Genomic DNA, 13,585 nt, shown 5'->3' with positions numbered 1-13,585 from the left:
TAGATTAGCATCCTACAAAATACCCTGCCAGAATTCCTCAAACCTGTCATAGTCATCAAAAACAAGGAAAAGTATGCAAAAATGTTACAGCCCAGGAGACATGATGACTAAATGAAATGTAGTATCATGGACAGGATCCCAGAACAGAAGTCTTACTGAGTCTAAACTTGTACTGCTCACAGCCCAATAAGCCAATACACTGAGGGATGAGTTGTTGGGGCAGGGGGTAGTGACTTTATTTGGAAAAACAGAAGACCAAGAAGATGGTGAAGTAGTGTCCCAAAGAACCATCTTGCCTGAATTAGAATTAAGGCTTTTTTATATTAAAAGGGGAGGGGGTGTGGCTGACTGTTGCAAATTTCTGGGTGCAGGAATCGTTTGTTCTTGCACCTAGGTTCTTGGATCTATGTTTGGTCACAATGTGCCATAAACCTCTGGCAAGACAAATGTTATTCTCCATTCTGCAGCCTTTTATCTCTATATAAATGGAAAAGTGTTATACTTTTAAAGGTCATAGCCTTGAGAATGGGCTATTCTGTATATTTCAGGCTATAGGCAATATATATATATATATATATATATATATATATATATATTAACAAAAGGTGCAGAGCCAACATGACTAAGTACAGGCCACAGAACATGAAGATTAGACCTACAGGAATAGATCTAATCTATTCCTGGTATCTGGTCAATTTTTCAGTAAATACAAGACTATTCAAAAATGATGTCTATGAATTTAGAAAAGATATTCTTTTCTTTTTTTAATTTATTATTTTTATTGAAGGATAATTGCTTTACAGAATTTTGCTGTTTTCTGATGAAGGAGTAGGGCTATGATATACTAGAAAGTGAATGTTCTGCCTATCTGGCATTTTGAAGGCTGACAAAACACAATGGATTTGTCTTGCAATGAAACCTGTCCGTAGGTGTCAAATTTGTTACCCCTAATCTAGTCAGGCTCCTTCAATAATTGGGTCAGAGTCCCATCTTGAAAGGTTTACCAAAGTCACACAACTATCAGTTGCAGAGTCTGGCCCCCGAAGTCAACTTCCTTCACTTCTGGGAAGTGTTCTTTCCTCTGCTGCTGAGGTGATGCATATCCGTGAAAGTGGCTGGCGTAGTGACCAGACAGTTCATCTTTGCTCTGGAGTTTAGATGTGTGTGAACAGACCAACACTGAAACCTGTTGCAAGAGAAAAGCAAAATACAGGAAACAAAATTCTAAACATATCTATGAGAAGGGCAATTTTATCCTTTGTCAAACTTTTTTTTAAAAAAACAAAGTACCATAATTCTTTATCATGTCATGAAGTTCACAGTAGCTAAAACTGATGAACAAAGAATAGTAAACTTGTGGGTCTTTATTTTCTACAATGGTAATGAGGATAGAATTTAAAAAATCTGGAGATTTAGAAAAAATCTGTAATTATTCAAATGTTACACAATGAGATATTTAAGTAGGAGTCAAAACACAGCTAATTCCTAACTTGGCCAAGCTATAATTTTCATGACTATGGATATGACAGAACCTAATGATAAAGCTAGGAAAATGTTGCTGTGGTTGAATACTTTGATGTTATTAATGCACTTTAAGATGAATTGATATTCTTGTAAATGAGAAATGAGCATAGCATATGAACATAAAATAGGTTTTACAGAAATGTTATTAATCTTTTAACATGAGAGTATTTTACATTAATCACCAGTTTGGAAATTGACTATTTTTATTTTGAAAAATTGACTATAATTTTAAAGACCTCTAAAGCTAACTATTGATTTTAAAAAGGGCATACTTAGTAGAAAGAAAATGTGTTTTTTTTTCACCATCAAATCAAACCCTTGGAGTTTGACTGATTGGTCCAAGTTCCCATCTTCTTTCTGTTGTGTTAAAACTTGGCAATAGTTCTGAGAATTTGCTATGGATTATCTCATTTAATTTTTAATATCAATACAACCCTCAGAGACAGAATTACAGTTTTAGGACTTCAAAGATGTGAACACGGAAGATGACAGCTAGTAAGTGGCAAAATTGGGACTTCTGTACTTATCGTCTATGTTCTACTGGCATACTTTAGTTATTTATAAAAATGAAAAACTGATCATTATCATATCTACTTAAAACCCTGCATAGGCTTCCCATTTCTTTTAGAAGCAAGACTTGGGAAAGTCTTTCCCTATAAATTCTTGCTACTCATCACCACCCCCCAGAGAAGATCAGGTGGCCTTGTTATATGTTTACATATAACAAATATCTCTAAAATAATTATCTTGTAATTTTTATTTTACAGTGCTTATCACAAATCCGATTGTATATTGGATTATTTATTCAATAGCTTTTATCCCATAACCAGTAAACTCTTTCAGGACAGAGACCATATAGTTCATCACTGTTTCCCCAGTACTTGGAACAGTCCCAAGGACATAGCCTATGATGGAGAACATTTATTGAAGAAATAAATGGTAAAGAACAGTCTACTTAAATAGGACAGCATAAGATTTAAATAGAGTTTCTTAGACTACTTGTCTTACTCTATAATCCATGTGGAGGACTTACTAATATAGTAAGACTTTTTTTACTATCATAATTAAAAGAGTTTGGATTGAGTTCTAGAACTGAAATCTGTTCTTCATTCAATTATATGAAAAGGGGGCCCAAGTATATCAAAGATTGTTCACACATTTTTCTATTTATTATTTTTTGGCATTATCACACCAAGAAATATCAGATTGTTGTAATCATTGCCCTTACTATTGTCTAAATTATTTTTAGTTGTTTACCTTTTTGTTTTGGGAGTTTTCAAATATATGTATGTGTACATATACACATATATTATCATATATATGATATATATATTATATCATATATATGATATTTTATATCATATATATATATAACTTTGCAGACAATGGTCCATATAGTCAAAGCTAGGGTTTTTCCAGTAGTCATGTATGGATGTGAGTGCTAGTCCATAAACATTAATGAGTGCCACAGAATTGATGCTTTAGGATTGTGGTGCTAGAGAATCCTCTTGAGAGTCCCTTGGACTGCATGGAGATCAAACTAGTCAATCCTAAAGGAAATCAACCCTGAATATTCAGTGTAAGGACTGCTGCTGAAGCTGAAACTCCATTGTTTTGGCCCCTGCTATGAAGCGCTAAATCTTGGAAAAGACCCTGATGCTGGGAAGGACTGAAGGTGAAAGGAGATGGGTGCAGCAGAGGATGAGATGGTTAGTTAGTATCGCCAACTCAATGGGCATAAATTTGAGCAAACTCTGGGAGGACAGAGGATCCTACTGTGCTGCAGTCCATGGGGTCACAAAGAGTCAGACACAACTTAGCAACTGAACAACAACATAGGTATTCAAATATATACATATACTTTCAAATATATATGTATATATATTTGAAATTTTCCATAATTTCCATAAAAATTCCATTAAAATAACTTTTTATTATGGAACTTTTCAAATATATATGTACATATTTAGTATACATACACACATATATATTTTATTATGGGAATTTGAAAATTCCCATAATAAAAAGGTATACATATATATGTGTATTTATATACGTATACACACATATACACATATATATCTATACGAAGAAAGAGGAGTAAAATAAACCATATATGCTAATTATATAGTTTCAGCACTTATTATAATAATATTTGGCCATTCTGTTTCATCAATACTCCCATCCATTCCCACTTCTAAATTGTTTGAAAGCAATTCCCAGACTGATAAGTCTTATTGTAAATATTTCAGTATTTTTCTCTATAAGGAAAGGATTTTTAAATCTAATACATTTATAATACCATTATAAACATTTGATATTTCTTTGATATCATCGCATCTGTTTTCAGTGTTCACATTTGCTCAACTGTCTTATAGAAATTAAACTTATTTTTCCCTTTATTTTAATTGGGTCCTAAATAAGATACATACAGTGCAAATGGTTGGTATCTCTTAAAATATAGATTTCCTGTCTTCTTTATTTTCTTATTATCTAGAGTCAAATAAATCATCCTCACTTGAGAAGCAGTTTAACCAATGATATTTACCCAAAGGCAATTCTATGCCTGTATCCACGTGAAGAATTATTGGTTCTATAAAATATTAATAACTATGTCCCTAGTTGTCACTTGCAGCATTTTAAATTAGAATCAGATAATTTGATCCTTGTCAAATTCCATATGGCACTTGTAGCCAGGATGGAGGGAGCAAGAATTTTGTGAAGAAAATAAGTTTTCCCTCTGGTATGCTAGGTAAAATTTTTCAGCCAGCTTATTGTTTTGGCTATTCCATGGTTGACAGGAAAGGCTAAAGAAAGGCTAAAATGATAATCATCACTGTCTTTTAGAGTGTCGCAGTTGATAGGATTTTAAATGTTTTCTCTACTATTGACTGAAGCAGAGTAAGAATGGGTGATGGAATAACATACAAAATGCAGAAATAAAGCCATCTAGTCCAAGAAGCTCACCAATGTGCAATATATAATCATGACTGTTTCCTCCTCTGCAGACAGAATGAAGTGTTTAATGATTGGGAGAAGGCAGAATAAGACAAATATTTTCAAGAATATTTTTAAATGAATTCACATTGTAGTGGTTTTGGATTTTGTGTACTTGCTTTGTCTAGATGGCTGACATCTCCCATTTTTCAAAATCTGTGTATGGCTTGGTTTGTGCTAATAAATTCTCTCATCACCTCTATCCATTTGTCATGTACAGGATTGTTTATCCTTAGAATTTTTGAGGGTTCCATTTACTTATTCTTGTTCCATAATGCACTGCTTTTAATAAACAGAGAAGCTGCTACTGACTCATTACAAGTAGCTTTTCCAGTTGCCGTAAAGAGAGGATGCTTAAATTAAAAGCCGTTATATCCACGAGAGCTATTTAGAGTTCCAGCTGTGACTTTAAAACAGAGCAAAGGGGCCTATCCTATATAAATATCTGATACTGAACAATGAGTACCGAGTTCTGGTCAGTTCATTCATTTGTGCTTAGTAATCATCCATTATGTTCTAGGTCAGTGGTTCTTTACTTGACTGCCAATTGCATTTACTTGTTAATCTTAAAACAAGGTGAAATAGCGATGCATGATTTTCTTGCTCCAGAGAGTCTGGTTTAATTGTCCTGGATTGGACCTGGGCATCTATCTGTTTAAAATCTCCCTGTGTGTTTCTAATGTAGAGCAAGTCTGAGCATTCTTCTAGATACCAGATACAGGGCAAACCAGGAAGATGATAAGGAAACATGTTCTGGAGTGAAAAAGGAGGACCATAAACAAATAGCTTAGACAAATTCACAACCATGATAGATTCATTTAATGCTCAATTCAACAAAAAGGTAGAAATACAGGGAAAGTGTAGAGAGGTACCAAGGGGGAGTTACTTCAGATCACGTAGTCAAGGGAAAACGTTTTGGGGTCAGGTGAGAATTGAATAGAATGTTGAATGAGTTTATTATGCTCAAGAGGAGTGGAGAAAGAAAGTTAATTCTTTAAAGATGAGTCAAAATATGTCAATATCCATTTTAATGTTAAGAGCTTTATTTTTTTCCCAGCAAGTTAAGACTCAGGACTCAACATTTTAATAGTTTAAAATTTTTTTGACATTTACCTTATACCAGGCACTGTGCTTGGCACTGGGGGTACAAAGATGAATAAAGCATAAGAAAATTTTAATATACTGCCTCACAAATGAACATATTTGATGTAACATGGACTGTACTGACATGGAGGTAATTTCAGGAGGGAGCTTGTGACCCACCAGTGGGTTTCAGGTTCCCTTTAATATATTCAAGGGACTACTCTCTCAGCCTGTTTTCTGCTTAGCATTTCTTCCCTTAATTTTGACTTTTGCCTTCACAGTTTAGAAAGCTGGCTTTAAATGAAAAAGCTGCCTTTTGTTAAGCAATTGCTCTGATCTTCGGATACAATTGATCAGTTGAGTCATTTAGCATAAGACCATTTGCTTCTCTGCTAGGGACAGTAGTGATTTAAAATGAATAAAATGTAGTTAATTATTTGGATAAATTTAAGAAAAGCCAGTAAAACAGAAAAGAACATAGTCAATCACAATGCAAAATTATAAGCGCTATACTAAGGTGTGCAAACAGTGTGTGGTTGAGTGGAGGAGCCAGCGAGGAACTTACACTGATAATAAACCTTGCTGCTGAGATCCAGGTACCTCAGGGGGCTAGTGCTGACTCTATTCATATTTGCTGTACAAAACTGGTGTGACCAAAATAAAGCGGGTTTTGATAGAGCCTCACCATCAAGGTGATTAATTAGGTCATTAGTCCATTATTTAAGAACATCTTGGGGGACAGTTAAAAGAATGTCTATCCTTCCATAATCAGTGTATTCATTCTAACTCTTTTTCAGTGGTTTTTATCTTTTTGCTCTACTTTACTTTCACTTCAGAAGCAATTCTAGGTGATTTTTAATGGCCCATCAACACCCCAAGGTAACATTTTGTGATTGGGTTTTACAGAAACCATGAATAGGACTTAACAGAGAAATAAGTACAGATGAAAACAGAAGCTGAATAATAATAGTAATTTCACAACACTTTTCCACCTGGTAACTTAAAACATCTTGTGAAATACAAATAAGGATGCTGAGAATTCCCAGTGGGAAGGTGACAAAAATCATAGCTTCCCTTTAGAGAGGGAATTTTCCCTGAGAATCTCTGTGGAAGAGAAAAGTGAGGTGATATAATTGTTTTATAGTGCCTCTAAAAATATCCTTGAGGAAAGAGTTTCCTTGTGCTAAACCAAATATTCTACACAGTAACTGGTGGTTATGGATACTTTCATTACTTGCAACAGTAGTAAACCTTCAATAAGTATCTGTTATTATCAACATCATTCAGCCTTTGGTTCAGTGGTAAATCTCCAGACTGGATCTCAACTGTGTATACCAAAAGGTTTCCCTGTTTTACATAGGTTATTCTACATTTTCTATTTGATCCCATTCTTCTATAAATTGACTTTACCTTACTAAACTGTAAGATTGATGTGGGCAGGGAACTCTATCCTAACACACAGGTTGGTCTTAAGAACATAGTATTGTTTACACCTTAACTGAGGTATCATTGAGATGCAGGAGCTGTGTATATTTACGGAGTACAGCTTGATGTTTTGATATATTTATTTACTGTGAAATGACCACTATGACCAAGCTGTTACTGTAACCTCACATAGTGACCATTTCCTTCCTCCGTTCCTCCCTCTTTCCCTTTCTCCCTCCCTCCCTCCCTCCATTTCTCTATCTCACTCTCTCTTTCTTTTTGTGCTGAGGAAACTTAAAACCTACCCTCTTAGAAAAGATCAAGAATGCCAGATGGTTGGAGCCATCAAATTTTCTGTGATCTTCTCTCATCTCTCCTAGGTAAAAGACAATATGTTTATTCTTTCAGTGCCTCCGTGAAAAGCCATTATAGTATTCTGCAGTTTGTATGTTTGTTGTTTATATCTGCCTTCCTCATGAGATTATAAATCATGTAAAGACAGAGGCCATGGAGTTTCATGTCTTTTTTCCTCTGGGCCTATGAAAATTTGTAGCCACAAAGTGGAGACCCAAGAGACGCACACTGCATGGAATTTAATCATTATATTTTCCTGTTCAGCATTCAAAATCTGTCTTCTGGGACAATAGTTTCTTGGCATAGAGAACATTATGTAGTTGGTTGGTATTTTCTTCGTGTTGAGAACTAAATCTTACTATGTACTCAGAATTTCTTTATCTTATTTTTTCCATCTTAAGAAAATTTTCCATCTTGTTCTGATTATTACTTGAATCAAAATCTGTAATTTTTTCCTGTGAAATGAGTGAATCTCAATCTTGCTTTTTTATTTGATACATTATTAAATTACTGTTTTGTTTATTTTAAAGGAGTTTAAAAGTAAGGAGCATGATGAAAGCAATGGAGATTTTGTGGCAAAATATTTTCTAGAAATGTTTCATCAGGGAGTAAAACAAGCAAGTAATGTATTTCTCCCCAGACTTCAAATGCTAAAACTAAGGCCTTATATTCTAGCGATCAGCAATGTGACAATGTCAAGCTTTTACCTTTCACTGTAGTGAGCTGGAGTCCAAGAATTTACTTTCAAACATGAATACTATAACAAAAGTCTTAGATTCAATAAGCAATCGACATTTGCAGAAGTAGAAGCAAGGCTACAATTCATCCATTTATTTATCAAGGACACAATATGCACTCAGATGAGTTTGTTAGAAACTTCCTGCCTTTGAATATCACTGGGGTACATTTTCACTTATAATGCTTTACCATGTCAGAAAGAAAAATAACACTCACCCTGCAGAATTTTCAATTTGTTCTTTTCTCTGTTTTGACTTCCCTTCTCTCACTGCATTCTGGATTTATTTTTCAGGATTTAAGGCTCTTTTCTTCTAGAAAGACCTTGAAGACCCTCAAGTCTAGTTTTTTGTAGCAGACACTTTGGGTGCTCAACACACTCGCTCTCCCCCTACATTTTTGTATATAGAGACCTCAGAGAAGAATACTTACACACCCTCTTTCCCCTGCAGCTATAAGTGACCATGTGATAGAGTGGGGACCAATGAACCAAAGAAGAAAGTCCCGCTAAGAGAAGTGGTTTGCCTTCTCTTCCCCATCCTCTTCCTCCTTGGAATGTGCAAATGATATTGTAGGTCCAGAAATCACTTTGTGACCCTGAAGAATACAGCCACATGCTAAAGATGGCAGAGCTGACATACAGAAGGAGCCTAGTTCCTTGACAACATTGTTTAACAAATACACTAGCCCTGGACCATGTCCTTTTGGATTTTTTTTTCCTGTGAGATGAAAATGAATTACTTAAACAGCAATAATTTTTCATTTTTTGCTATTCACAGTGTATGCTTTTAACCAGTATAATCTTCTGTTCACCCATTCCAGACTGAGTTGAATTCAGAATTCAACTTTCTCTACGTGTAGGATTTAGAAAAAGTCCAGTAGATTAGATATCCTCCTTCTCTCCTTCCTCTTTCTTCCTTATTTCCCTCTAATTCAAATTCTACTATTAGCTTTACCATTAGATTTAATGTAATACATTTCTCTGAATTTCTTCTCTTGAATAAGTGTTATATATTTTAAAGGACTAGATCTGATAGACAGAGTGCCTGATGAACTATGGATGGAGGTTCATGACATTGTACAGGGGACAGGAATCAAGACCATCCCCAAGAAAAAGAAATGCAAACAAGCAAAATGGCTGTCTGGGGAGGCATTACAAATAGCTGTGAAAAGAAGGGAAGCGAAAAGGAAAGGAGAAAAGGAAAGATATACCCATTTGAATGCAGAGTTCCAAAGAATAGCAAGGAGAGATAAGAAAGCCTTCCTCAGCAATCAATGCAAAGAAATAGAGGAAAACAATAGAATGGGAAAGATTAGAGTTCTCTTCAAGAAAAATAGAGATACCAAGGGAATATTTCATGCAAAGATGGGCTCAACAAAGGCCAGAAATGGTAGGGACCTAACAGAAGCAGAAAATATTAAGAAGAGATGGCAAGAATACACAGAAGAACTATACAAAAAAGATCTTCACAACCCAGATAATCACGATGGTGTGATCAATCACCTAGAGCCAGACATCCTGGAAGGTGAAGTCAAGTGGGCCTTAGGAAGCATCATTATGAACAAAGCTAGTGGAGGTGATGGAATTCCAGTTGAGCTATTTCAAATCCTGAAAGATGATGCTGTGAAAGTGCTGCACTCAATATGCCAGCAAATTTGGAAAACTCAGCAGTGGCCACAGGACTGGAAAAGGTCAGTTTTCATCCCAATCCCAAAGAAAGGCAATGCAAAAGAATGCTCAAACTACCACACAACTGCAATCATCTCACATGCTAGTAAAGTGATGCTCAAAATTCTCCAAGCCAGGCTTCAGCAATATGTGAACCGTGAACTTCCAGATGTTCAAGCTGGTTTTTAGAAAAGGCAGAGGAACCAGAGATCAAATTGCCAACATCTGCTGGATCATGGAAAAAGCAAGAGAGTTCCAGAAAAACATCTATCTCTGCTTTATTGACTATGCCAAAGCCTTTGACTGTGTGGATCACAATGAACTGTGGAAAATTCTGAGAGAGATGGGAACACCAGACCACCTGACCTGCCTCTTGAGAAACCTGTATGCAGGTCAGGAAGTAACAGTTAGAACTGGACATGGAACAACAGACTGGTTCCAAATAGGAAAAGGAGTACATCAAGGCTGTACTTTGTCACCCTGCTTATTTAACTTATATGCAGAGTACATCATGAGAAACGCTGGGCTGGAAGAAGCGCAAGCTGGAATCAAGATTGCCGGGAGAAATATCAATAACCTCAGATATGCAGATGGCACCACCCTTATGGCAGAAAGTGAAGAGGAACTCAAAAGCCTCTTGATGAAAGTGAAAGAGGAGAGTGAAAAAGTTTGCTTAAAGCTCAACATTCTAAAAACAAAGATCATGGCATCTGGTCCCATCACTTCATGGCAAATAGATGAGGAAACAGTAGAAACAATGGCTGAGTTTATTTTTCTGGGCTCCAAAATCACTGCAGATGGTGATTGCAGCCATGAAATTAAAAGACACTTACTCTTTGGAAGGAAAGTTATGACCAACCTAGATAGCATATTAAAAAGCAGAGACATTACTTTGCCAGCAAAGATCCGTCTAGTCAAGGCTATGGTTTTTCTAGTGGTCATGTATGATGTGAGAGTTGGACTGTGAAGAAAGCTGAGTGCCGAAGAATTGATGCTTTTGAACTGTGGTGTTGGAGAAAACTCTTGAGAGTCCCTTGGACTGCTACGAGATCCAACTAGTCCGTTCTGAAGGAGATCAGTCCTGGGTGTTCATTGGAAGGACTGATGTTGAAGCTGAAACTGCAATACTTTGGCCACCTGATGCGAAGAGCTGTCTCATTTGAAAAGACCCTGATGCTGGGAAAGGTTGAGGGCAGGAGGAGAAGGGGACAACAGAGGATGAGATTGTTGGATGGCATCACCAACTCGATGGACATAGGTTTGTGTGGACTCCGGGAGTTGGTGATGGACAGGGAGGCCTGGCGTGCTGCAGTCCATATGGTCGCAAAGAGTTGGACAAAACTGAGCGACTGAACTGAACTGAATTATTATGTACGATAATATTTTCATGAAGCCTTGTGCAATCTTCAAAAAATGTATGTTTACCATCTGTATGGCTTTTTGGTGAGTTTTATGTCATAAGAGAGAAATGAATCTCCAAGACTTTAAAGGTCTCACAAAAGAATAACTGTATGAACATGCATATTTTCAAAATACTCTTTGTTTACAGCTACTGCATATTCTTTGGTTTTCTCTGAAGATGATAAGTTAATATAAGTTGAATATTTGTCTAAATAACAATGAATCTTTGCAGTGTAGAATAAATATTTCAAGGAACATGGCTCAGATTCTAGTTCTATTCTAATAAGAACTTGAATGAACTCAAATTGTTGTTTCAACTTCTAATTTATAAACATAAATAGAAATATTTCACTTAGTCTTTTCAGTAGGATGTAGAGAGAATCTATCAAGATATTAAGTTGAAATAATACAATGTACTTGGTGAAGGCAAGATATAATGCTATTAATTATTAACAACAATTCTAAAGTGTGAATACTAGAATTGTTTCAAACCAGGTGTATTCGCTAAGTATAAAGAGAAATTTACTGTTTCTTCTACATCTTCTTTTTTATTTGGCTGGATCATACCCGTGAAGCCATTAGGGAGTGAAGAGAAACCTACTTGTTTTCCTAACTCCATTTCCAACTCCATTTGGGGGGTTATTTTCATCCTAAAAATCAGTCTGTATACTGATGTGTGAAACTGATGAAGAATGGTAAAAACATTAGTATATTTCTTTCCAAGCTGTGATTAGGCTACTAAGAAAGCCTACTTCTTATGAATTCTCAAGCTCCCAGAAAAGTTGTTGGAAATGAAGTGTTCTGGGGAGGGAAAGTCTCTACCAAAAGAATGCACTGAACATATTCATTCCTTTAAAAAAAGAGAAGCAAGAATATCAGTCCAAAAGCAATGGAATTGGTCATAATCATATGAAGGAGCCCAAATACCAAGACAGAAGCTTTCTACTGCTTCAGTGATTCAGTCCAGCAAGAGCTATGGGAGAGAAAAACAAGTCAGGAGGTGGAACTACCCCCAGTTCAAGTTTTGCTAAGTAGACTATAAAAGAGGAAAAACATTCAACATGAAAGTTCTACATGAGGACCCAAATGCACATACATATTAGTAATTCTTTGAAAATAGGGAAAGCTATCTTGTACCTGACTGAGAACACCCTTAACGCTGGAAAAGAATTTAATTTTCTCTTATAATGTATTTCAAAGTCTCATGATATGTCTTAAAATATCTGCTTTTATATAAAATCTGTCTGCCTGAAGTGACCTTCTTCTAGGTTATGAATAGTTATATTCTGGTTTCAGTTTTTTTCCATTGGTCAAGCTTATTTTTGTATTTAATATACATGAACATTTTAGAATATGTCCTTCTTAGATTATCTAGCTGGGCTTTGCTGCTGCTGCTGCTGCTAAGTTGCCTCAGTCGTGTCCAACTCTGTGTGACCCCATAGATGGCAGACCACCAGGCTCCCCTGTCCCTGGGATTCTGCAGGCAAGAACACTGGAGTGGGTTGCCACTGCCTTCTCCAGTGCATGAAAGTGAAAAGTGAAAGTGACGTCACTCAGTCGTGTTGGACATGACTGAGCCTACCTTATAGGAGAATATATTTAACTAGGTCATCTCCATAAACAGTTACATTTTATACATGTATCTTTTAAAATTGTAATATTCATAAAGAGTACTTTATATTTCTATTTGTAACTTAAGTATGCCATTTATTAATTAAATTAAGTTCCACCCATTTCATACTACTGCACCTGGTGGGAAGCCCCCGCTCGTACTGGTACCTCCCCAAAGCTACTTCTGCTTCTGGGGGCCAAGCCCTCACACCTGCAAGCCCATGGCAATCAGAACCCAGACACAACAGGAGGGTGCATGACAGCCCACACAGGTGATACCCCTGGAGCACCTAGCTCTCATGACCAAGAGTTTACACTCCTGGGCCCCACAGAACATCTTCTACATAAGGCCACTCTTTTAACACTGGGAGATGAAGCTGATATATCTAATACATGAAACAAACACAATGTGTCAGGCAAAATGAGAAGACAGAGAACACCTTCTAAACAAAAAACCAAGACAAAACCCCAGAAAGAACTAAACAAAACAGAGATAGGCAATTTACCAGACAAAGAGTTTCAAGTAATGGTCATAAAGATCATTGTACTCAGGAGAAGAAAAAACATACTCAGTGAGAACTTCAACAAAGAGATGGGGGGAAAAATCAATCAGAACTGAAGAAGACAATAATTGAAATGAAAAACACACTGGAGGTCATCTACAGGAGATTAGAGGATGCAGAAGAACAGATCAGCATGTTGGAAGACAGGGTAGTAGAAATCACCTAATGGAAGAGCAATAAGAAAAAAAAAATAAGCGTACTTTAAAAGACCTCTGGTAAATTA

General features: G+C 36.2%; 1 protein-coding gene across 4 annotated transcripts in view; it reads right to left on the bottom strand.

The window, feature by feature from the left end:
- Window positions 1–754: 754 nt before the first annotated feature.
- CYYR1 (cysteine and tyrosine rich 1) overlaps window positions 755–13,585 on the bottom strand; it is a 215,629-nt gene continuing 202,798 nt past the window's right edge. For all 4 annotated transcript variants that reach the window (XR_011248534.1, XM_069549640.1, XM_069549660.1 and 1 more), the window contains one exon: window positions 755–1,186. Coding sequence is in view for 2 of the 4 variants with exons in the window: in XM_069549640.1 (XP_069405741.1) it covers window positions 1,155–1,186 (32 nt within the window). In the remaining 2 variants the exon portion in view is untranslated. The remainder of the gene's footprint in view (window positions 1,187–13,585) is intronic.

Source organism: Ovis canadensis, chromosome 1, assembly GCF_042477335.2.
Source record: "Ovis canadensis isolate MfBH-ARS-UI-01 breed Bighorn chromosome 1, ARS-UI_OviCan_v2, whole genome shotgun sequence".
NCBI lineage: Eukaryota > Metazoa > Chordata > Mammalia > Artiodactyla > Bovidae > Ovis > Ovis canadensis.
Note: the sequence above shows the minus strand (reverse complement) of the source record. Positions and strands in the feature narration are given on the sequence as shown.